Raw genomic sequence first — 26,892 nt, 5'->3', positions numbered from 1 at the left:
AAGTCATCGTTATCCCTTGGGGTAGATGTGTTCAGTCCTCTTATCCCTGAACTGATCCCTCCCAGCCTGTAACTGATTGGAACATCTGAGGCCGTGCACCCAGCAGGGGAACAACAGCTGAATGATATCTCCCATTCTTTGGAGGAAGCAAAAAAAGCCTTTGTCTGTCATTTCTGTGGAAGCCTGACACACCCCCTCTAATAGTGAGATTGAATACAAATAGGTACTGAGTGATACATCTACAAGCAGTTGCATCGCACAGCTGGACCCTGCAGGACCAAGATCCTGGCCAGTGCCCTCGTTCAAGGTAATGTGAATCTGACACTCTTTGTTCTAATCGGCACAATCAGAGAGGGAAAGCAAAGGCTCAGCATGTACAAATACAGCGCAGGGACTTCACAGGACTATTTCTGTGTCCGTCACCCAAAATGAAATCTACATCAATTATGGACATAGAAAAGTGACGTTTATCTTGATGTGTGTTTGTGTTATGAATGGTGCACCTAAGCGTGGATGTTGGGTTATCGACAGTATTTCACTTTGAATGGAGAGTGCTGGGTAATAAATAAGTATATCAATTATAATGTGCACATATTCTTCTGTCTTAAGAATAGAGGAGCACTTAACATTATTACTGAGTAATTTATTATTATTAATGCATATACAGACACACGCACACACTGTATGGATAAATGCTGTAATATATGTATGCATAATTCTGTATATCCATACAGTATGTGTGTATATTGTTTTGTGTATATATGTCTGTGATATATATATATATATATAGTTTTTATTATTATAGACTCATTCCTTTATTTTAACTTGTGTATGCTAATTCTGTAAAGCGTAAGAATAAATTAAATGAATATATATATATATATATATATATATATATATATATATATATATATATATATATATATACACACACACACACTATGTACAGTAGGTAGTATTTTGTGCAGCAGGCACTATAAGCAAAAATGAAAGCCACATGGATCTGTAAACATGGGAGTTTTTTGTAGGCTGTAATACTTTAAATTACACCATCATAAGGATTATTCAAATATACAGTAATGTTGTACTGTACAGGAGTCTTAAATACACATAGGCTACACATTTACCCCTCTGCTGCTGTAAGAGCCTGCACCATATTACAGTGCAATGCGTTTAAAACTTTTTAAAAATTATACTTAGAACAGAAATCCACCACATAATTTCTATTTATTTCAATAAAAAGGCATTAAATATATTAAATGTAAAAAACTAAAAACTTTAAAAAAAAATTAAAAAAATGTGTTTGTGGAAACATAGTGCAGGTTTTTCCCCTTTCTAATTTTATTCAGAATGCCTGGTGCTATTATCAATATCAAAGTATTAATTATTGCGTGTGTGTATGTGTATGTGTGTGTATATATGTATATATATACAGGCATACCCCGGTTTAAGGACACTCACTTTAAGTACACTCGCGAGTAAGTACATCTCGCTCAATAGGCAAATGGCAGTTCACGCATGCGCCAGTCAGCACTTCCTGAACAGCAATACCGGCTCCCTACCTGTACCGAAGCTGTGCGCAAGCGGGGAGACTATAGAGCCTGTTACAAATGCGTTATTTACATCAGTTATGCCCGTATATGACGATTGCAGTACAGTACATGCATCGATAAGTGGGAAAAAGGTAGTGCTTCACTTTAAGTACATTTTCGCTTTACATACATGCTCCGGTCCCATTGCATATGTTAATGCGGGGTATGCCTGTATATATATATATATATATATACGTGTGTGTATATATATGTAACGGTGTTTCTGGCCCGGCCTGACCCACCCAATCTCACATTGGCCCCTGTGGTCTAACCGGACCCCATTACAGTGTGAATATGCCTGATGGTGCACCTGCTGGCTACAGGACTCCTGAGTCTCCCGCATGATGGTGTGTGGGGAGGACCCGTCAGACAGGCAGCTGAGGTAGTGTGCTGAGTCTCACCTAGTTCCAGTGCAGCGCCTCCACCTCACCAGGGTCCCTGCGTCCGCAAGGGGATGATCCTGGCGAGGAACTCCTCCGTGGTGCTCCTCTCTGTACACTCATCCCAGATAGATACACGAGAGGGTTTCTGGCTGAACTCATCTTTATTGACACGGCAGGGCAACTGCCCTCCACAAGGAGTATCTTCAGCCACTCATCTCGCCAGTGCTCCCTTTTGATAGGTATATCACCTAGATCAGGGAGTCACTATTCCCGCAGGAATCACTGTCCTGTGCCAGGTCCCTGGACACAGCCTCCCATGGAGTTACTATATCATAACTGACAGAACTCCTCCTCAACTGGACTTGAACTAGACAGCAACTCAGGTAGAACTTTCCAGCAACTCCACAGCAACTAACTTTAGAACACAGTGCTGTGCCTTATGTAAGCTTCTGAGGCTGACACACCTCTGACATCACTAACCATGGAGTCAGAGCATGTGACCAGTCCCAGCCATACACAGAGCACCCCACCAGGGTGTGAGGGAAAACCTCCATGATTACTGCTGGCATGCCCACACTTACCAGGCCTTACTGCCAGCAGGAGAGATGACTGTAGGCATTTTACATGACCGCTACATTCTCCCCCTGGTGAATCCCATCGTCCTCGCTGGGACCTAAATTTGCATACCTCTTTCCAGGAAGCACTGCAACACAAAACATAATTAACATCACACAAATTTCCTCATAATACAGTACACATGAATACAGTCATCCGCCAAGCCCGCCCCGACCAGCAGCCACGAACCCGCGTAATGTCTCAGTACCCCCTTAATAATAGTGATCTGGGTCAGGTTTCCTCACTTCCCGGTTACCCATATCCAGGACCGTAACATAATAATGCCTAGGTGATCCTCTCTCTGGCACATAGGTCACCCTATGTTTGTGAACATTTCTCCCTATGCTCCACACTCGCATCAGGGTGTCTATCCTTTCTTCCGCCTTCTTACCTACAATGTCACTCCCCCTATTGGCTAAATACAGCTCTATAGTTTCTTGGAGCCACGTTTCCCTATTGTCCTCAATTTCATCCATCAGGGGCTCCGGAACATAGGGATACTCCAACCCATGGGATTTTTTATATTTGACTATTATAGCCCTCTCCGCCCTACTGACCCTGGTCAGATCAGCATTACCTGCCCTCCCAGGTAACACCCATGATAGGGGCTCATCAGGATCGACTGGATCTGACAATGTGTCGGGACCCATGGGCGCTATGTCTCTACGCTCCAGCTGGAACCACCTCTTCTGTAGTTCCCTGTCCCTCTGCTCGGGTGTAAACTCTCCCTCTTTCCACCAGAAATCTACCACGTCCTCCCGCCGGATGAGGAACCGAGTACGGTCCATCCATGCGGAGTACCCCTCAAATAGTGGAGCCCACCACCGGGTCTCCTTAAAGGGATTAGGCCCTGGTTCCCGATCGTCATCAAATGAAAATACCCCTGACGACCTTGTGGATCGCGAGTTGAACCACCTCGAGGACCCCGGAGCCTTTACTGCCGGTTGAGGTGCTGTATCCGCCACCCTCAATTCCCCTCCTCCCCGTGAATCACCTTCCGTAGCTCCACTGAGCTGCCTCTCCCCAGTCCGTTTTTCCTCCCCCCCCAAAGGTATGTCCACAAGTTCCAAGCTGGGCGGTGAACCCGGTGACCGTGTGATAGGGGTAGGGACATTAGCTAGGGCATGGGGTTGGGTATAGGGGCATGGGACGGGACCCCACGGGGTTACGACCCGCTCCTGGCTGTCCGTAGACTGGTCCAAGGATGATGTCTCACCCTCCTCAGTCCTGAGATCGTCTCTCCATTTTCTGGGCAATACGAGCGGTCGGGGACCTTCCCCCAATCGCCGAAGCGTCGCTGCTTCCCCTTCCTGGGTTCCGCCGTCGCCACCGGAAGTGACGTCCTCCCCGGAACCGGAAGCGTCGCCATCTCGCGTTGGACCCCCATGCGGGATCTCTTCTTCCACGACGACATCCGGTTGCTCCGCCGTCGCCACCGGAAGTGATGCCGTTCCTCCACGTGCGCGTTGGGCCTGGCGCGGCCCTTCCAGCGCTTCGCCGTCTGTTGTGACCAGGTAAGAGATAGGGCTTTTTGGCTTACCCGTCCGCAGGGGTGTAGGCGTCTCTCTCCCATCTCCGCCAGGTCCTGGGATGGCGGGACTCCGTCGGTCGGATCGCCGATCTGCGGGGGACGTCCGGTCACTCACCCCACGGGGCGTCGTTCTTCCCGTCTGTCTTTTCCGCTCCGTTTTTGCTACCGCCAGCTCACGAAGGTCCTCATCAGAGTAGTCCCCTCGCCCCGACCGAGGGGTCGCGGGGCGGGGTGAAAGTCTCTTTGCCCCTGTCGCGGGGTTTAATCCAGCCGCCTCAATGGCCAGTGACCCAGCCGACTTGACCGGCTCCAGTCCCCTGTCTCCGGGACTCGCGCGGTTGATCCACAGCGCGCCCGGGGACTCAGCAGAGCGCCGTGTCACATCCACCGGGGGGTCAGCAGGCTGTATTGGGACGAATGTGGGCATAGGCCACAGATACAAAGTCCCGCAATGAGGGCAACGTGCCATCGTATTCACAGTACCACCGGGCAGCCCGCATTGTAGGCAGAGCCCGACCACCGTCTCAGTATTGGCCACCCTCACCACCAGCACCCCGCCGGGCACTGAGTAGGGCTGGGTGGAGAACATAGTGCCCACAGTGGAGGAGCAGGCCATTCTTTGTACAGGAGTCACTTCCTGTACAGGTCTCTCCTTCTCTGTGGTTCCTCGCAACTGACTGGTGGAAGTTGCTGGATCCGCCACTCCCTGCTTCGGCTCCTCCCTTCTCTGACAGAGTTGGAACCCGCCCCCAGGGGTTGCAATAATGGGCGGGTCCCACAGGGGAATATCATGCCCCTTAATTAAGGCCGCACCTCTCTCAGTCCTGGTGGGCGCAGTCTGCGTTTTCGCGCCAATTTCCTCCCCAGAGCTGGAGTCCTTTCCCGCGGCTAGTTCCCGCCTTCTCCTTGCAGCAGCTTTTTGCGCAAGGTACCCTTCTTTCTTGCAAATCACCTCCACGGCCGGAAATACTTTCTGTAGTGGCGCCGTCTGAATATCAGTCCCTGGGCCCAGTGGGTGCATCCCCACAGGCCATAATTGAAAGTCACTCCCCCTGGTAGAAATCAGGGGAGGGTCCCATAAACTCAACGGTTGACTCAGCACAGGGGCTGAATTAGTCACTGTCCATCCCGGCGCAGCCATAGCTTTCGCGCCATGCCCCCCATCAGGGCGGGGCTCTGCTGTTCGCGCCATTCCCGGCCAGCTCTGTGCAAGTCCTGCAGCAGCCATTTTTTCTGCGCCTGGCCCATGCGGTTTCCCCAGCAAGCGGGAACCGCCATTTTGGTTGGTTTTGGCGCCCAAAAAGTCCATTCGTTCGCTCTCCTCACGGGGTTCTCCCCCAATTATTGCAATTTCCTCACACTCTTCAAGGGTGGCCCCTCGCTGTCCCAGGCAGGATAAAAACGGGGCAGCCACGGCCTTTGCTCCGCTCCAGAGCAAACTCGTTAAGGACAATTCAGCGACAGTCTGCTCTTCAGTGGGTTGCACGCCACGGGTGCCCTCCCCATCAGCCTCTGTCCGCCATTTTACGTTCTCCGCGCCACGCGGATCCTCCACTCTCTCATAACAATTGTCGTACATGAGGCTCCACTCTGCGGGGCAGCCACCACACCGGTACAATAAAGATTAGCTCAGATGCACCACCACATGTGTACCTTATCTAGGTGTGACCCAGTGTTGCACTACCTCAGGCTAGGCTCACTCTCTCAGTGTCTGCTGTGACTCCTTCCTCCCAGTCTGTGCTCCCTACGGTGAGTGTCTGGAATGGCTAGGTACTCTGGCTGGCTCTGCCATGCAGTACTTGGGGCGTCTACCTGTCTTGGTCAGCCTAGCGCAGACCCTCTCCAGGACTCCTGACCAAGTTAACAGGCTGTCCCTTCTGGCATCCTACCAACTAGCACTGCCTCAAGGTGACTCGGTCAGCTATAGCCCGCTCCAGACCCCTCACTCCCTTCAGGCCCCTAGGTTGTCCCTGCGAACGGACAATATCCCGTCAGCCCCCTGACTACCCCTAGGTCCGTCCCTACTCAGCACAAAGTGGCAGCAGACACTCTCCCTGTTTCCAAGTGACCTAGCTAAAAGCCTGTCCTGTTGACGGATCTGATCTCAGCAGCTCGCCTCCAAATGTAACGGTGTTTCTGGCCCGGCCTGACCCACCCAATCTCACATTGGCCCCTGTGGTCTAACCGGACCCCATTACAGTGTGAATATGCCTGATGGTGCACCTGCTGGCTACAGGACTCCTGAGTCTCCCGCATGATGGTGTGTGGGGAGGACCCGTCAGACAGGCAGCTGAGGTAGTGTGCTGAGTCTCACCTAGTTCCAGTGCAGCGCCTCCACCTCACCAGGGTCCCTGCGTCCGCAAGGGGATGATCCTGGCGAGGAACTCCTCCGTGGTGCTCCTCTCTGTACACTCATCCCAGATAGATACACGAGAGGGTTTCTGGCTGAACTCATCTTTATTGACACGGCAGGGCAACTGCCCTCCACAAGGAGTATCTTCAGCCACTCATCTCGCCAGTGCTCCCTTTTGATAGGTATATCACCTAGATCAGGGAGTCACTATTCCCGCAGGAATCACTGTCCTGTGCCAGGTCCCTGGACACAGCCTCCCATGGAGTTACTATATCATAACTGACAGAACTCCTCCTCAACTGGACTTGAACTAGACAGCAACTCAGGTAGAACTTTCCAGCAACTCCACAGCAACTAACTTTAGAACACAGTGCTGTGCCTTATGTAAGCTTCTGAGGCTGACACACCTCTGACATCACTAACCATGGAGTCAGAGCATGTGACCAGTCCCAGCCATACACAGAGCACCCCACCAGGGTGTGAGGGAAAACCTCCATGATTACTGCTGGCATGCCCACACTTACCAGGCCTTACTGCCAGCAGGAGAGATGACTGTAGGCATTTTACATGACCGCTACATATATATATATATATATATATATACATACATGTGTATACAGTAGAGGCAACGTTTATTCTAACATTTGCCGTAAACTAGCCGGGTTACATTCTGGGTATGTGCTGGGTATGTTCTGGGCTACTTTGAGGCACGTTTAAGGCATTTCTGCATTGACTAACAACCCATAGGATTAACACAGCAGGGATCCCTGGCTGTCCAATTCAGTTTGAATGGGACTGCCAGGGACCCCCGCTGTTAATCTGATAGGCCATTAATCAATGCAGAAATGCTGGGGCTAGTTTAAGGAAAGTTTAAGGCATGTATTCAGAATGTACCTGGGTGTTTCCTGGTTTTATTGGGGAATTGCCACTGGTTTTTGTTCGAATAAGAGTTGCCTCTACTGTATATGTATATATATATATATATATATATATATATATATATATATATATATATATATATATATATATATATATATATATACACACACAGTGGTCGACAAATCACCAAAAAATCTACTCGCCGAACAAAAAAATCCACTCGCCACCTAGTACCACACGTGTGCTGCTTAGGCCAATAGGAGCTCGCCACGATGTTAAATCCACTCGCCCGGGGCATGCAAATGTATAGGTTTGTCGAACACTGTATATATATATATATATATATATATAATGTAGAAGTATCAGTACCGTGTTAGCCGAGCTTCAATAATCAAAAAATAAATAGATGATACCGTTCTGTGGCTAACGAAATGCTTTTATTTGTGCGAGCTTTCGAGATACACTGATCTCTTCTTCTGGCGATGCTACAATGAATGAAGCAAGCAAAAGGTATTCTTAAAAACAGTGTCTCTTGGAATGTTATCTGTGCTGGTCCTTCCTCCGGTGTGGATGTGTTTTATGGCTAGAGGTGTCAAAAGGTTCCTGAAAGCAAGTGATGAAAGAGTGTGTATCAGTGTGAATAAAAATGAATGGAGAGCCCACAGTATATACAGTGCTTTACAAAAGGTGTGTGTGGAGTGGGAGTGGATATAAATGATGTGGGTGGGTGTGGAAATGTGAGAGATTGTAGCACAACTAAAAGTGTGTGTGGATACTTTGTGGTCCCTATTGGTGTATAGGGATGGAAAAACAAGGAGTATTAGTATGTGTGAGAGACAGCTGTGTGTGCATACATATAGCACAGTATGTACAGACATGGCCTTTAGCGCTCATGGGACGAGAGTTCACTAGTGTCAGTAATGACTCATAAAATTTCGATCTCTGTTTAGGCCACTGCTAAGTGTCCCGAACAGTTGCATAAATTTGTATTCATGCAACCGTCTCTCTTTCGGTGTTTTAAGATTACCTTTGAGTATGGCAACCCTCAGATCATTCATCTTATGGCCATAGTCAGAGAAATGTTCGCCAACAGGACTGTCTCTTGTTCCGCGTGAGATGCTGTGGCGATGCAGGTTCATTCTCTTGTTTAGCCCCTGCCCTGTCTCAAATATATATATATATATATTAGTCCATAGCATAACAGTGTTGCACACTAGCCTTCTCAAAATTCTGATTCTTGTCCCATAAAGCACATAATAAACTTGTATAGTTACCAGAGTAGCCAGAACTGGTCCGGTGGTCCGGTGACAGAGAGACAGCACACAGTGATATATATATATACCACTGTGTGCTGTCTCTCTGTCACCGGACCAGTTCTGGCTACTCTGGTAACTATACAAGTTTATATATATATAATATATATATATTTATATATATTTTTATATATATATATTTATATATATATATAAAAATCCCAAGTTTCTTCACTAATCAACACGCACAAGTCTAACCCACGCCAACTCTTCTGTCTTTGACTCTCTACTCAAACCACCCTCATCTGCCTCTTCTTCCTCCATCTCACCTCAGTACTTTGCTGACTATTTTAAGGAAAAGGAGAATTCCATATGTCAGAACATCCCCTCTGTTTCTTCCTCCCATCCTACACCACTTCCTAACTCTCCTCCTGCCTTCCTTGACTATTTTTCCACTGTCTCAGAGGAGGACGTGCCACTGCTGATCTCCTTTTCTCCCTCTACCACTTGCCTTTTTGACCCCATTCCCTCCCATCTCCTAAAACCTCTTGCTCCTACTATAATCCCTACACTCACATTTTTAATTCCTCTCTCTACTTTGGTACCTTTCTATTCTTCAAACATGCAACAGTTATATCATTACTCAAAAACAGCAAGCTTGACCTTACCTGTCTTTCTAACTAGTGACCTGTCTTCCCCCTGCCTTTTGCCTCTAAACTCCTGGAATGTCTTGTATTCTCTCGCTTGCTCCACTTTCTCAACACCTATTCTCTCCTAGACCCTCTACAATCTGGCTTTCACACTGCTCACTCGACTGAAACAGCCCTCACTAAAATAACTAATGACCTCCATGCTCCCAAAGACATAGGTCATAACACTCTGCTCATATTACTCGACCTCTCTGCAGAATTTGACACCATGGACCACACTCATCTTCACATTCTCCATACTCTTGGTATTCGTAACAAAACTCTATCTTGGATCTCTTCTTACCTCTCCTATCGTACTTTCAGTGTCTCTTCTGCTAACACCTCCTCCTCTATCGATCTCTCTGTGGGTGTACCCCAAAGCTCTGTCCTGGACCTCTTCTCTTTTCTCTGTACACACTTTCTCTAGGTGACCTAATCACATCTCGTGGGTTTAAATATCACCTCTATGCTGATGACACACAAATTTACTTTACAACCCCTGACCTTACACCCGCTGTACAGACCAAAGTTTCTGAATGTCTCTCTGCGATATTATCCTGGATGGCCATCCGCCGACTTAAACTTAATATCGCAAAAACAGAGATTTCCTTTTACTTCCTCCCAAACCTGGCCCTACTACCTCCTACCACATTAGTGTTGGAAGTACTGTCATACACCAAGTAGCACAAGCATGCTGCCTAGGGGTCACACTTGACTACTCTCTCACATTCAAAATGTTTCTAAAACCTGTCGCTTTTTCCTCCACAATATTACAAAGATACGCCCTTTCCTCTGTTGCTCGACTGCTAAAACTCTGACTCAGGCCCTCATTCTCTCCCATCTCGATTGCTGTAATCTGCTGCTGTCCAGCCTTCCTGCCTCTCACCTGTCTTCCCTACAATGTATCCTAAGCGCTGCTGCCAGAATCACTCTACTCTTTCCTAAATCTGTCTCGGCGTCTCTCCTGCTGAAATCTCTCTCCTGGTTTCGTATCAAATCCCGCATCTCGCACTCAATTCTCCTCCTCACTTTTAAAGCTTTACACTCTTCTGCCCCTCCTTACGTCTCAGCCCTAATTTCTCGCTATGCACCATCCCGACTCTTGCGTTCTTCCAAGGATGTCTTCTCTCTACCCCCTTTGTATCAAAAGCCCTCTCCTGTCTTAAACCTTTCTCACTGACTACCCCACACCTCTGGAATGCCTTTCCCCTAAATACCCGACTAGCACCCTCTCTATCCACCTTTAAGACCCACCTTAAGACACACTTGCTTAAAGAAGCATATGAGTAGCACCGTAGATATTACTAGACACACGATACATAAAGCTTGGCCCCCTGCAGACGCACTTACCAGAATGCCCTGCCACTGTCTCTGTACATTCTTCCTACCTATTAGATTGTAAGCTCTTCAGAGCAGGGACGCCTCTTTCGAAGTGTTACTTTTATGTCTGAAGCACTTATTCCCATGACCTGTTATTTGTATTATTTGCTATTTATGATTGTCACGTGTATTACTACTGTGAAGCACTATGTACATTAATGGGGCTATATAAATAAAGACACACACACATATATATATATATATATATATATATATATATATATATATATATATATATATATATATATATATATAAATAAATAAAATGGAAATTAATATATAATGGAAATATATATGTGATGGAAATATATATATAATGGAAATATATATATATAATGGAAATATATATAATGGAAATATTACTGTATGCTCATTTGCATGTCTTAGACAGGTCTGCAACCCCGCCTTTCACCATTATCACACAGCACTTCCACTGCAGCAAGGGATTCTGGGAAATGACATGCAAATGAGCACACAGTGCCACCTTTTGCTTCAAAACCATTAACATGGTTCCCTATAGGAACTGCAAAAGGTGACACGGTGTTCTCATTTGCATGTCATTTCCCAGAATCCCGTGCTGCAGTGGAAGCACTGTATGCTGAGGATAATGGTGAAAGGCAGGGTTGCAGACCTGAATAAGACATGTGAATGTGCTCACAAGTGATCTTGTTATTTGCTATATGCAATACGGTGGAAGTTTCTTGTTGCCTTTTTCACCCACCATAACTTAAAACGTATGTATTTGTACTCACCCCCTCACCCCGTGTGAAGTTAAATGAAAATATCAGGTTTTAAATAGTAGGTACAATGGAAATAATGCACCCAAATAATACAGCCAAATAATACACCCAACCACATCTTGAAATATTCTTTAATTTTACACAAAATAAAGTAAAAAGAAAAAAAAATGGATACAATTCATGATTAACAACTGACTTTTCAAATTCACATTTGCAAGCAATTTTTTTTTTCACATTTCAACCAAGGCGATGGGTAAAAGGTTTGCTTTAACGCAAGAAGAAATCTATTTTAATTGTAAAAAAAAAAAAAAGGTGCTGTACAGAGATTTATTGTACTAACAAATATCATGTCTCCCTTACTCAGGCTGCAGTATTTTCTTTTGCCTAAAGGTTTAAACAGAAGAGTCAGATAAATGGAAATATGGAAATGTCCAATGAGGATGATCCCAATTCCACTGAGAACAATGAAGCCCCAGATTGTGCTGCCCTAATTACCATTTAGAGTGGCATTTGGAAAGCCAATCTGTCAAGACCAAAAATCATCACACGGGCCTGTGAATAGATGTTCTTAAGCCTGAAATTTATATGACGTAAATTGACCATTATGCTGACAATAAATGTTTTTTTTCAAGCACGTTACTATATGATATATACATATATTTTTTTAACTATATACCCAGACCTTTAATTTCTAGAAGGAGTAAACATATGGTCATTGTGTGAGGTGTGCACAGAGGGTAAAACACCGGAGACGTCCGTTTAGGAGAAAATAAACGTAGGCTTTATTAGCCGGTAGACAAGTCCAGTACGGAATGGTGCTCAGACTAAGTACGGGCTCCAAATCATCAGAAAGTAAATGCAGTAGCATAATATCCGGAATGCATTTAGTAAAAAATATCATGCATGACCATCAATATTTTGAAGGAGGAATAAACGCCTAATGGTGTCCAGGAAAGGTCCCCTCACGCTGCAGCGTAGTAAACATACTGTACTCCCATATAAAGCTATGAACTTGGATCGGGAATAAATTCCGAGGAGTAACTCGCACACACAGTAGGCAGATGCCTGTTGCAGATCCTCACGTGTGGTCTGGCAAATCCAAGGTGTGCAGTGTATGTTTGAAGGACAGATCCAATGTAGTAAAGGTTATTATAAGGTGAATCACATGGATAAAGGTCAAAACGCACCTTATTAGCCAGCAGCTTTAAGCAGAAAACCGGCCTATTGCCTTCTCCTGCTCCTCATCTCTCTCGCGTTGTCATGGTGTCGCATCTCACGGTGTCACATTATCATGGCGATGCGGCGCCATGTGATGATGTGTTGGCATTTGACGCCACGGCGAGGTGTAGAAGAAGATGCAGCTGGAGATGAGGAGGAGAAAGTAAGAGAGAGCGGAGCCGGTACACTGTACCGGCGCGTACCAACACACAAAAAAAAGCCCTGTACATCTGACAGCGGTACATTATACAAAAAAGGAGGGCACCGCAGACTTATGTGAAAATTGTTTATTCAGCGTTTTGGTCTGCTTACAACACCTTCATCAGGATTGGGTAGGCAAATTGTTGGGAGGGGCTGTGACTGTCCCGACGGACTTGGAATGGTACATGCTGGCACCAATAACAAAATGAAAGAATGATGGTGGGTACTAAAAAAATATTTCTCAGATCCAGGCTGCAAGCTTAAGGCAAGAGCCTCCAAGGAAGTATTTTTAGAAATTATTTGAGGTTTTTAGAGCACTGGGATTCCTTCTCTGAGAGGTGTCATCGTTATAGCAGGGAAGGATTGCATCTCAACAAAGCCACTGTATAAAGCATTAGTAAGACCACAACTTTAACATAGAGTACATTTGTGGACACCATTCCAAAGAAAAGACACTATGGAGCTAGACAAACTACAGAGAATGGCCACCAACTTAATAAAGGGGATGAAAAATGTGACTTATGAGGAAAGGCTAGCTAATTTATGCTGCTCCTACAAAACGTGCAAGTTCATTCAGAGCCAAAGATATACTTATTAAAGTTTAGATTTAATATACAAAAGTAGTAGAGTGCTTAGTTTGCAGGAAAAGATTATTACAAGAACATACAATACAATAAAGACAGACAGTTTCATCAAATAATAAGGATTGACAAACAGAATTCTCTAACATACATTACCAAACATTTTATGGTTCTCTCAGGGTCTTGAGTGAGGATAGGAGACTCCACGTGTCTGGTTGACATAAAACACTCCGTTGGTTAAAATCTAATGCATAATCCCAGATTCATGTTTTATATTCTAAAATCTTGTTAATTTAAACACACTGAAAACCCAACTTCTGGGTGTGACCGTACCCACCCCTTTCATCAATCTAGCTTGATGACATTTTTATGACTTCTTTTAAATCCAAAACTGCCTGAATATATCAAATGTCCCATATCTTTATTTCTATAATACATGGAATCACGTGATTCATATCCATATGTTGCGAGTTTGCCGAATGTAACAAGACTATTTTTGACCGGCTTGCTCCTAAATTTGATCGAAAAATGGCTATCTGTCCCTTGCAATCTCATAATCATGAAGTGTTTGGCATCCGGATAAACGCAACTATTACAAAGATTAATCTGTAATTCTCATTAACAGGCGTCAGCCCCGTGGTATCTTTATATTTAGAATAGACCACCAACTAAACGGCGACCTGTTCGTCACCTCTCTGTTATTCACAGGGGATATTTCAAGAATGTGAGGTTCCTTTGTGGCTGACAACCCAAGATCTTTGTACCATCACCAGACTTCCATAATATACATACAGCTCAACCCCGTTATAACGCGATACATTAGACCGCAAATCCGCTTATAACGCGATGCAAGCGTGGCTCACAGTTTTTGTATCTATGAACACTTTACAACACGATTATTGGTATCTTAAATACTTTATTGTACTATGCATACAATTGTACATTATTTCTAACGCGATCCGCTTATAACGCAATGTGATTCTTTGGACCCCAAGCACAGCGTTATAAGGGGGTTGAGCTGTATTTTACTTTTAGTGGGCAATCAATGATAACTCCTAGTGTAAGCTCACTTTCTAGATAAACACAGAAACATAAAGGTTCTTGACGTGTCATAAAAACTATTATTGTATTGTTAAGATGATTGCAACTAAAATTAACCTCTGAGGTGCCAGATTTCTTAAAATACTTAATATCTCATGGCATTTCCATTACACGCATACACAGTTTTTAGTAATATTTTTTGTTTTATTACCTCCTGTGTTTAAGCAGAAACAGCAGCACTTTGTAAAGCAATTTGTTACCATAACCTTTACCACTAAACACTTGTTTTCAATTAAGATTATGATTATTTGTTAAATCTAATAACCACTGGATTTGTTATGGACAAATAAAGAAATTTTGAAGTGGCACAAATTAAATGATTGACAATTTTGTAATTACATGTCATAGTAATAACTGATCGATTATATTATTACTTGGCACTTGTATTTAAATGTTGTTAATGCCGCTGTTTTGTAATTTAGGATGCACCACCCTTCAAAAGAAGAAGAATTGGTGTATGGAACAAACTGCCTTAAAAATTCTATTCAAGAACAAAGAGGGGAAAATTTTCAGTTGAGGCTATGCAGTGGATCATGCCATGCGGAACAGATACTACAGCGCTTAAATATTTATAGAAAAAGTAGTATATTTACAGATGTAGTTCTCCTGATAGATGGTCAGGAGTTTCCCTGTCACAGAGCCACCCTGTCTGCTAACAGTGTTTACTTCAGTGCCATGTTTGGTGGCAACCTCAAAGAGAGCAATCTAAATACTGTGAACATTCAGAAGATCACGGCACCAACCATGAGTCTTCTTCTGGACTACATGTATGGAGGGAGTCTTATCATACAAGAAGACAATGTTGAAGGAATTCTGGAAGCCTCAGATCTCCTGCAGATATGCAGGTTACGAGATGTCTGTGTGAAATTTCTTGAAAAACAGCTGCACCCTTGCAACTGTGTGGGTATCATGAAGTTTGCAGACTCCTTTTCCATCCTTTCCTTGTCTGAAAAAAGCAAGAAGCTGATGCTGGAAGGTTTTTCTGAGGTGTCTTGTCATGAGGAGTTCCTAGATTTAAGTAAAGAGGAGCTCATTGAGTATTTGTCAAATGAACATCTAGTGGTGAGCAAGGAGGAAGTAGTCTTTGAAGCAGTAATGCGTTGGGTGACGGTCAATGGCAGCATTAGAAAAAAAGATTTGAAGGATCTCTTGGAACATGTGAGACTGCCTTTACTGGATCCTGTCTATTTCTTGGAGAAGGTAGAAATGGACAAGGTCATTCAGGACTGCACTGAGTGTTTCCCTTTATTGCATGAAGCAAGGATGTATTATATTCTTGGGAATGAAGTAAATTCCCTCAGAGTGAGGCCGAGAAGGTAATAATACAGTACGTAATAACAACAAATATTACATTAAACAGCTCTTGAATGAATTTAATGTATATTAGATTTTAATGCCAACTGTATCCAAAGGCTCTTCATAAAAGCTGGTCAAATGGCCAATAAGGTAAGCGGACAAGACAAATAAGAGAAGAGTAGTAAAACCCATTCTGAAGTTAATGTTACAATTGGTGATGGGCGAAACAGTTGAGAATCCAAAGGCGGATTGGGCACAATTTTTTTTTTCCAGCAATTCCAACAAAATACACTTTGCAATCATTATATAGCAAAGTATCATTGTTTTTAGTATTATTAATACATGCCTGTGAATGAAGACGTTGCATGGATCACTGGTTCCAGCCATGCCTCGTGAGGCCCTCCCTGATGGAGGATTCTTTTTTTGTGATTAATGATGTCTACTCTAAATGTAACTCGTGTGTTTGCTTCTAGGTTCATGGAGCTATCAGAAGCGATAGTGATCGTAGGCGGCTGTGATAAAATGGGCCTTTTAAAATTACCTTTCACTGACCGATATCAGCCCAGAAGAGGTCTGTGGACAGCTCTGGCTAGTATGCCTGGATACAGCAAGTCAGAGTTTGCTGCCTGCACACTAAAGAATAACATTTATATCACAGGTAAAAGATCCTTACTCCCAGCCTGATGAGTTTTGATTCTAATACACAGTACAGTATCTGGGTTTTGCAGTTACAGATATAACCAAAAGTGACACACTGCGAGTGCTCATTTGTATGTCTTTTCCCAGAATCCCTGACTGCAGTGGAAGCATTGTATGCCAAGAGATAATGGGGAAAGACAGGTTTGCAGACCAGTCTGAGATATGAAAAGGCAACACAAGGGGTATGTTTATTTGCAGTTACTACACAAAGGCGAAAAAAATTAACATTGAGGCACCCATTGAAATGAGTGGAAAGATTACACTGGGTGCAAGGAAAGATTTTTTTATTTTTTTTACACTACAGGAAATGTGAAATTTTCTATATTTGATGAATGCCGAGTCAGATTTAATGACTTCGTAACACGAAATTCAATATGTAAGGAAAAGTATCAAAGGGCTACAATATTTAGGTTATTATTTACTAGGAAACGCTATATTGTATCCCACGATGTTGGATGAGCGAGTAAACCTAATTCCTTCATAACATACATAACACGGAATGAAATACGGGCAAAACAACCTTTGAAACGCCATCAATTTGAAGATTGTCATCAAATTGTCCTATTATTAAAAACGGTAATGTCTGACCAATGTAATTCTCACACTATTGCGTGATATTATATAAGCCTATAAACAAGTTTAGATTCCACTGACAGTCGAGGCAACTTCTGGAGGAAGTTGTCCAGAAAGGTGGCTATTGTCTGTCACGACGATCAAGCACCGTCCTAATGTCAAACAAAAATGGAAAAACTGAATATCATTTAGACTCTCATATCATTGCGGCTTGAAAAGAAATCCTGTTAATGTAATATCCCAAACTGTAAAACACTTCCATGTAGCAAAGGAATTCACAACAAACCGTAAAAAAGTTGAACAGCACAAAGCGTATTATTCTCAAGAAGGCCGTGATGTATGAAAAGTTATACTGACATCGTGGGTACCATGGAAAACCGATCAAAAACCTATTTCGCAGTGAATAATTATCACTGCCAGTTAAATGTCAAAGTAAATCTACAGCTTGTTGTTTACAGTTAGGATACAGTAGCTAGTAAGTGGAGAAAAAATTGTCCTAATCAACAATTTATTTGTGTAAAAGAATACATGTATACAGATGCAGCAACGAGTATCTGAACACCTGCCTTTGAAAATCTGGGGCAATCTCCCAGTAATGCTGCAACATTTCTGTGACATTTCTGCAAACAGACTAATGGCCCATCGGATTAACACAGCGGGGGTCCCTGGCAGTCCCATTCCGTTTGAATCGCCCTCTCTGCCAGGTGCGTATGCAGCTCTCTCAAAGGAGGGATTCAAATCCTCAATAGATAGAAGCAATGTAACCGCAAGAAAACAGAAAGCGTAAAACGCCTATAGGATAATACTGTTTAATAGTAAAAAAAAAATGATTACAAACACAGGTAAGTCATCTGTGAAGGATAAAACAAAAGCAGTCACACTTTTAAGTGAAGTGTGGTGTACTTTAGCATGTGTCCTTGGAGCTCCTCACTGCTCTCCCAGACCTTTTCTACTCCCACCTGCTGTTACTTTGGTATTTCCTGTACGAGATGCTGGATGTGCGATTACTGGGCTGGTTGAGTCTCTGCTTTACTGGATGTGCAACTTGCAAGGTTCAATCCTACGCGTTTCATGACAGTGTCACTTCATCAGGGAGCATAATTTGATCATCAGGAGCGGAGTCTTTTATAGTCCCAAATATTGGTCTAATTGTTCAATTGACCTGAGCATACAGTATGTTACTAATAATTGAACAACAGTTAAATACAAATAATTCTTACCGAAGAGATCTTAAATCATCACTTTACCCCCACATAACATGGACAGTTAAAGGGGGAATTAAAATAGCCGAAGTGGAAAATGTATACGTATCTTCATATCCAAAAAACTACTCATGAAGTCTAAGCATGTAAATACATCTACATTGATGTATCAAATTTATTTTCCTTTTGAATATTTCATTTCTCTTAAATAGTTCAAGCGAATTGTCTGAAAATTTAGTACAAGTTGCAAAATAATACATTTAATATTTTGGATGAAGAATCCGGTAGATTATTATTATTATTTTTTAACACTTAAATAATTCCAAGATGGGGGTTGCACCTATTTGGATGAAACTTCTGGCAGATCTAAGTTAGGATGGAAGAAAGGTACCCTCAAAATGTCATCAGAATCGGTCAAGGCGTTTAGCCTTCTAGTTGAAGTCTTCACGTCGCTCGCTGCGCTCTCTCGCTCATCCAATTATTGTAGAGAGAAATCCGATTGCCATTAGCTGGTATCAGGATGGACTTTAACTTTTAAAACATAGCTGATTTTACACAGAGATTTTAGCACAGGCTTCTCAGTGTTTATAAAAACCTTTTATAATCAGTGTCTATAGGCGTCTGCCTCTTCATTTAATAAATCGATACAGAAATAGGATAAATCTCTGTCGTCTAAATTTAGCATAGTTTGAACTTGATGGACATGTCTTTTTTTCAATCTCACCTACTATATAACTATGTATGTACAGTAACTATGTAACTACTGTATGTACTGTAACTATGTAACTACTATTTGTACTGTAACTATGTAACTACTGTATGTACTGTAACTACTGTATGTACAGAATGATTCTACTTTTCTCCAACCAAACAACAAATCCTCTGCTTTTCATGTTACTGTTACCGCAGTTCATATTATGGTTACTTTCTCTTCCAGGAGGTCATATTAATAGCAATGATGTGTGGGTGTTTAACCCTCAGCTAAATGTGTGGGTCAAGGTTGCCTCTCTAAACAAGGGCAGATGGCGACATAAAACAGCCACTCTTAAGGGCAAGGTAAGTTTCTTCCAGATAACACACCTCCTCGTGACTCTACAAATGCGATGGTTCATTCACTGAAAAATGGTCCACAAGTTGTGGAAATGTAATAGATTAGATTTTCCATGGTCCACCTAGGAAATACATTTCTACATTGTGTTTAATGGTTACAGGATTTTGACATCCACATGGAGAGCTCTGAAGTATAAATAAAGGAACAGGTTTTCTTTGCTGCACTATATATGAATGATTACACAGTCTGTCAGTTCCAGTTACCTCACACAATACTTTTCTCCTTTTATTCTTAATCCGGTAAATTGGGGATTGAAGAGTCAGAGCAAAGTTTTAAAGGGGTTTTGCAGTTCTTAAAGTTTGAAGATAAAAAGAAAATATTTATAGTTTTAGTGAATAATAATAATAACAACTTTTTTACATAGCGCTTTTCTCTCAATAGGTCTCAAAGCGCTTCACAATTACAGTAGAGTGCGCAGTTATCAGCACATGGGATTATTACAGACACAGTCGCTGCCCAGATAAATTTACAATCTGTGTTTTTGGGAGGGAGATAAAGTGACTTGCCTACGGTCACAAGGAGCCGACTCCAGGAATTGACCCAGGCTCCCCTGCATCAAACTCTGTGTCATTGTTTACAGATTCAGTGTCTTTCCTCGCTGAGCCGCTACTTCCCCCATGAGTCCTCGTTCCTGTAGAACAAACAAAACAGGGATGTAATTTACATGCATTTGAGCAGCAAGCATTATACTGTAACAATGCACCCACGAAAACCTAAAAACAGAAATGTGACTTTACTACAGGAACTGATGTAGTGTCACAATGCAAAAATAACGCAGGTGGAGTCATTTTTGCATTTGTGCCATCCAGATAATTTGCTATTCTGGGTATGTGGGGTATTTACTTATATCTCCTGGCTGCAAAACTGGGACATAGTCTGTGCAAAAGAATTGGACCACATTTGTTTAAGGAAAACTCCCATTGCTTTCAGTTGGATTCTTTTTCTTTGATGAATTGCTCTGTATTTTGCACTGGTTTTGCCCTATGTTTGCAGCCGGGAGACATTAGTAAACAGACCCCTTTGTTTAGTTGTAGGAATATCTTCTCTCTCCGTTTTCTTGGGGAGAGGGGAGATGGGAGATGGGACCAATTTTATTATAGTACCAAGTGACTTACAGTATGTACCTTCCCCAAACACCCCTTATACAACATGTGGAGAGATAGCTGTGTACAAATAAGCAGCACACCTGAGAAATGTGTTAATTTGGATTTGCAAAGTGTATTCAAAGGACTAAAGTGAGCATATGTCCCAGGTATCTCAGATGTGTCCCTGTTGATGCATAGGTATCTCTCCATGTATTGCATAAAGGTGTATTTGGGGAGGTATGCAGTATGTCACAGGGTCTCTCTCCGTCTCCATATTTCAATGTCTGGATAGTAGTAATGCCACCTTTAGAACTAACTGTACTCCTTGAGAAAGCACCATACCTGGTGCGAAATGCGTGGGAGGAGATTTTTTGTCCGTCTGTGTATTTTTTGTTTTGGATTTTTTAGCATGTAATCAATTTTTTTTTTTTCGTATCAGGTGATTTCCGATTTTTTTATGGGGTAGCAGTCCCACCGATCCAATATTTTTTCTCATGACTTAACTAACATCAGGTTAAATACTTGTGTTAACTATAACGGACCTCTGTGGATTTGCGTTGGTAGGGAACAGCCTCTTTGGCCTATTATTAGCACTAATGGCCTTTGTACTTAACAGACAAAAATGTGATTTTAACCTGCTGTTAAAGCCTCATTAATTCAGTAACAAAACCTGTGTGGCTCTTGCTCACTTGCTGCCCACAAGTGATAGCTATAGAAAAATCTCAGCATCTTCTTACTAATGTTTTCTATCCTCTAGGTCTATGCAGTGGGTGGGTTTGATGGCTTGCAGAGGTTGTCCACAATGGAATGCTACAGCTCATTCACTAATACCTGGGCTTTTGTCAGCCCCATGCTGGAAGCTGTTAGCTCAGCCGCAGTCGTTTCCTGCATGAACAAGCTCTATGTGATTGGTGGGGCTTTAGATGCCTATGTGAACACAGACAAGGTATTGTAGGACACGGAATCTAGGGACGTAACGTTGTATCCACACTTACTCTGCGCCGTGGCAAGTCTTTAAGTGCTTGCTGCTTGACCTGGCTCGTCGTGCACTTGTAAAAGCATTTTTTCTTTGTTTACAACTTGCCGCTAACATTACGCAGTTTACATCACTACCATTCAGGGAAAGAGACTTAGTAATCTAAACATAGTCCCTATTTACAATGTTATAGAAACAGATGTAGCTGGCTTCATTGTTCCCTCTCATTGGGATGATATATTGTTGTGATTTTCTGTACCATCACTGCCATTGAATCCTATGGAAACTGTGATTTTCGCAGCTGTAAAGGGTTATGTTGTGTTATCATTAGGAGCAATGAGGCATGTTATATCTGTATGTATTACTGTAGCTTAAATAAAACGATGCATGTCCTCTAGAGTATCCTTCTGAATAGGTTAATTGTGTAGTCTTGCAGAAAGTTTCAAACACAGAGGAACTGCTGGTTTCATTCATCGTGCAAGCAATGTACAATTGCACACAACTTCACCGCGCCAGATACATTAAACCTGACTCCATCCTTCATGGTGTCAGGATATCGTTGCTACTGTTCTGCGAGGTTCTGAGGTGGCTGTGATGGAATCTTTCAGATACATTAGAGTTACTATGATAGAGTACGGGACGGAAGAATATTTTAGAGGAAGAGGAATACTAGCATAAGAGGTCATGCACTGAAGCTGGAGGCACAGGGGAACGATAAGGAAGTGTCCATAGAATGACTAGTGGATTCTTTTACCAGCCGTACAGCATTGTTGAGTGATGAAAACTAATACAGTAAAGGAAGTTGCAATTTTTGGTTCTTTAATATATATATATATATATATATATATATATATATATATATCAGGTTCTTTAATATATATCACTCTTCTGACACTTGACTACATTATCTTATGCAGTACTTTACCTTCAATTCAGGTATAAAGCCTGGATTTATATGACAAAGACTGATTTATCTGATATTAATGTAAAACCCCAATGCCTTTATAGAGGAGAGGAAAAGAGAAAATATATTCACCTTGCCATCATTTTATTTTCATGTACTCTTCTAGCGGCAGTGCATTATATATAATATATATATATATATATATATATATATATTATATATATATATATATATGTTATATATATGCAAAGTTGGTATATTCAATATGACCGTCATCAGGTTTACACACACACACACACACACACACACACACACACACACACACACACACACACACACACACACACACACACACACACACACACACACACACACACACACACGTTTGTGACCTTTGGCAAGTTTGCTCATCTGCTTTGCATTCAAGAAGAAGCAAACTAGACACATTGAGACATCACCCCACCTCCTCCGACTTAACAAGACATGTTGGAGTTGTAGTGACGTGAAAGCCATTGCCGTTTGACATTTTCTCTACCAATTGTAATAGTTAATTCAATTTAAATAAAATATACAACAAATACTGCTTTTTTTGAATATTATGACCAAATTGAAATAACAAAATAAATGTACACAACAATAATTAAAAAAAAAAAAATCTGTATTGTCGCTTATGGACCAAAGAAAGAAAAAATATATATTTGTAATCAAAGATATTTCTTTACTTTATACTAGGTCCAGTGCTTTGATCCAGAGGAAAACAAATGGACATTTATGGCGCCATCACCCTTTTGCCAGAGGTGCATTAATGCTGTTGAATTAGACGGCACCATTTATGTTGTTGGAGGCCTTCTGAGCACAATTTTCAGTTACAATCCCATCGCAGATACTTGGAGTGAGGTAGCAGCACTACCTGGACCTCTGGTGAGTAGGATATTCATTTACTGTAGGTGCTTGTAGCGAATTTACTAAAGGGAGCAAAACCTTGAATCACTCCGTTGCACATGCATACCTGCCACATAACTCCAAGACAACCATATGATGGAGATCAGGGCCGGTGTTCCTTCAGATCTTACTCTATTATGCTGATGTCGCTAAGACTAAGATACAAGGGACACCGAAATACAAAACTAGCACTGGATCATTTTCACACAGTTGACCAAGTTGGCAAGCATTCGTGAGCTAAAACTTGCTACTGTACATGTTTGTTGGAATAATGCAGTCTAATATATGTTAAAACATACTAAATAATCCTACAAAAGTATTCTGTTGGATTGTTGTTGGTATTCAGAGGAAAAGTGTACTTGCGTGTACTTTTCAAAACATTACAGATGTAGTTGTCTCTCTTGTCTTCTGTCCTCGCCTCCCAAATCCCTATGTTATCGTCTGGATCGGAGTTATACTGTGCAAAGACTTAATTAAGTCTTATAAATAAAACATTTACAGTATTATCCTGACATTACAGAAAGTTAACCTAATGAACTCAAATTTTACTGTTGTTTTCACATTTAAGTACCTTTGCTCAGTGCCTATGAGATGTGGATACCCACTTGCGTGTTTTCTCACTTTATTGCTAATAAATTCCTAACTCAAGTCAAAAGCTAAGTCAAATCTAAACGGAGTTCTGTACACGGAGTCCCCTGCTGCAGCTCTTCCCTTCTGAAAGTCGGAGCAGTTGCAGTCTGATATGGGATTGGCATTGCACTGCATCTGTAGTTGTGAATAATTTTACGATGGCCCATTACAAGACAATGCACAAGTAACAACGCTCTCCCTTCTATTCCTATAGTAATAACTGATGCAATTCTTTGATCACAGCAGACATTTGGGGGGATGTTTGGACAGGGTTATAAGGACGGGAAGTCGTGGACAGTGGCTGTAATTATTGGCAAAGACCAGTCTTCTTATTCTCCAAATGGAAGAAGATTACCTCAACACAATGTTTTTTATTTTCCTTTTAATGGATTAAGCTCAAATTTGACTATGAGCAGATGGTTTGCCATCGGACACAGTATAAATGAAAATTTCAGAAATCTTCTTTTGCTCATCAGAAACGTGATTTCCCTGGCCTGTTACTAACATCTCATTTCTATTTGTAGGAAAGCTGTGGTATGACAGTCTGCGGAGGGAAAATCTATATTCTGGGCGGAAGGGATGAGAATGGGGAAGGGACAGACAAAACCTTCACGTTTGACCCCAACACAGGAAAAGTTGAAGATGAACCTCCTTTGCAGCGTTGTACCAGTTATCACGGCTGTGTCACCATCCTGCAGAGACCAGGGACATGATTATAGGACCATTACTGTTCCAAAAATATACAAACTAGTGCCATAAACTGGACCTACTACCATTATGTCTTATTAACTTTTAGTGTCCCTGAGTCGTTTTGGGATTTTTTCATGGGAGCCATTGAAGTCCGTTTCTGTGTGGTAGTGTCCCTGCACTATTGCAGTTGAATAATCCCCCATGTTAATTAAGCCGATGTGTACAAATATTTCGATTTGTAAATCGCATACCCTTCATTAACCTTTTCGTTGACGAGATCTGCAATGAATTGTAGAGCAAAGTTTTGTAGGCCTCCTTGCATTAAATGGGTCAATGTTTTTCTTTTCTCAGTTTCTATAAGCTTTTTAACACAGCAGACTAATGCAATGAGGTAGCCCACATGAAAGGGATGAAAGCGAACAGTTAGGAAGCTTCACATGTTCATTTACAAGACTTCAGGCACATGCCCTATATTACTAATGATGAGGCTTTGTGGTGAAGTCTTTGTGGTGTATATGATGAGGCTTTGTGGAGTAGTGTACATACTGTATGCCACAGATCGATGCATCACATTTTTCCAACAACTCATATATGCAACTTTGATAATACAGATGTTATACTGTATGTACATTAAAAAGGTTAAGTAATTATTGCAATAATAATATGTAACACATTGAAATAGTTAAAACATTTATTTTAGTTTTTAGTGCTGTACATATATATATATATATATATATATATATAGCGCCCTGGTAAGAAATGGGGCTATAGTTCTATCTTCCTCCTGTGTGTAAACTCTGCTAAAGGCAGATTGCCAGGAGTTGACATGGGTTTTCCCTGCTTATGACACTGGGTTGTGTAAGTGAAGGTAGGTCATGTGACCCTGTGTCCAATCAAGAGACGCAGGGGCGGTGCCTACTGGAGGTTACATAAAGCAGTGTCACTTCCTAATTAGTGGCAAAAAGTTGGAGTGTGACTAGTGAGTAGTTAGTGAGTTGAAGGAGAGGAGTGATCAGCTCATGAGTAGAGCTGATCCAACCATAGTGTAGTGAGGTGGACCAAATACTAATATTTTTGATGTGTTGGTCTGTGGGTTCTTATATCTGAAGATATTGCCCTCCTTAAAGTCGGTAAAGTCTCTGATAAATTTGTTTTGTTTCCTATTTTTGATCTCAGATGTTAATTTCTACTAACAGTTTGTTGGTAGCAGATAGTCACCCCCAGTATATGGTGACAAGTATTCCAATAGGACAGTTCCAACGATTAAGGCTGAACTGTTCAAATATGGAGGAATGTGACTATCAGGCTAAAGACATGACAGCTCGCTTCCTGGAGAGAGGACATAGTAAGGGGTCCGTCAAAAAAGCTTACCAAAAGGCTAGAAGAGTCCCGAGAGAACAATTGCTAGTTACTGGACAAAGGCCAAGCCGGGACGCCGATAATCACATTATCAGATACATTGGTACATACAATAACCAATGGAATAACATCAGGAATATCTTTTCCAAGCATTGGCATGTACTAATGGAGGATAGGGATCTCAAACAGGTACTCAAAGAGAACCCCACTATGACATGTAGAAGAGCACATAATCTCCAAGACACGCTAGTACATAGTCATTATCGAGGGGATCAATCGAGAACCTGGCTAGGTGACGCTAAACCAATTGGCTCATTTCCCTGCGGCAGGTGCAGAGCATGCACCTATATGCCCAAAACAGAGACCTTTTTGGGGCCGAAGTCTAAAACATATTACATCAAAGACTACATAAATTGCCTCACTATGGGGGTTATTGATTTAATCACATGTAAATGCGGGAAGAAATATGTGGAAAAACCCACAGACAATTAAAAACATGCGTCCTTGAGCATATAGGGTCTATCAGAAACAGCTAAGATTTACCAGTGGCGAAACATGTCAATGAAGCTCACAATGGTGACTTGACATCAGTGACCTTTTGTGGCATTGAACATGTGAAATGGGGACAAAGAAAGGGAGACTGGGACCGACGTTTAATGCAAGTTGAATGTAGGTGGATATATACTTTTCAGACATTATGTCCAGATGGCTTCAATGAGGGGTTCATATACACTCCATTTTTATGAATCTCCCCCTCTGTGTACTATGAGATCCAGATACGAGTAGTCAAATATATCACACATCCTCATACCTACTTTCACCCTATCGGCGTGAACCGCATTTAAAATGGGATCCAGGGATCTATTTTTAATAAGAGTCATGTACTCTAGCGGAACTGTTTTGACTATT

General features: G+C 42.2%; 1 protein-coding gene across 1 annotated transcript; it reads left to right on the top strand.

Annotated features, from left to right (window-relative positions):
• The first annotated feature begins 68 nt into the window (after positions 1 to 68).
• KLHL35 (kelch like family member 35) lies at positions 69 to 25,290 on the top strand. The gene is made up of 7 exons (XM_075592694.1): positions 69 to 307; positions 14,939 to 15,832; positions 16,286 to 16,470; positions 19,224 to 19,342; positions 21,240 to 21,428; positions 23,095 to 23,283; positions 24,459 to 25,290. Exons 2-7 carry the CDS (start codon positions 14,940 to 14,942, stop codon positions 24,645 to 24,647), a joined length of 1,764 nt encoding a protein of 587 aa, XP_075448809.1. The 5' UTR covers positions 69 to 307; position 14,939; the 3' UTR covers positions 24,648 to 25,290.
• Positions 25,291 to 26,892: the final 1,602 nt, after the last annotated feature.

This window comes from Ascaphus truei, chromosome 3 (assembly GCF_040206685.1).
Source record: "Ascaphus truei isolate aAscTru1 chromosome 3, aAscTru1.hap1, whole genome shotgun sequence".
Lineage (NCBI taxonomy): Eukaryota > Metazoa > Chordata > Amphibia > Anura > Ascaphidae > Ascaphus > Ascaphus truei.
The sequence above is the reverse complement of the archived record's forward strand: the minus strand, read 5'-3'. Positions and strand labels throughout refer to the sequence as shown.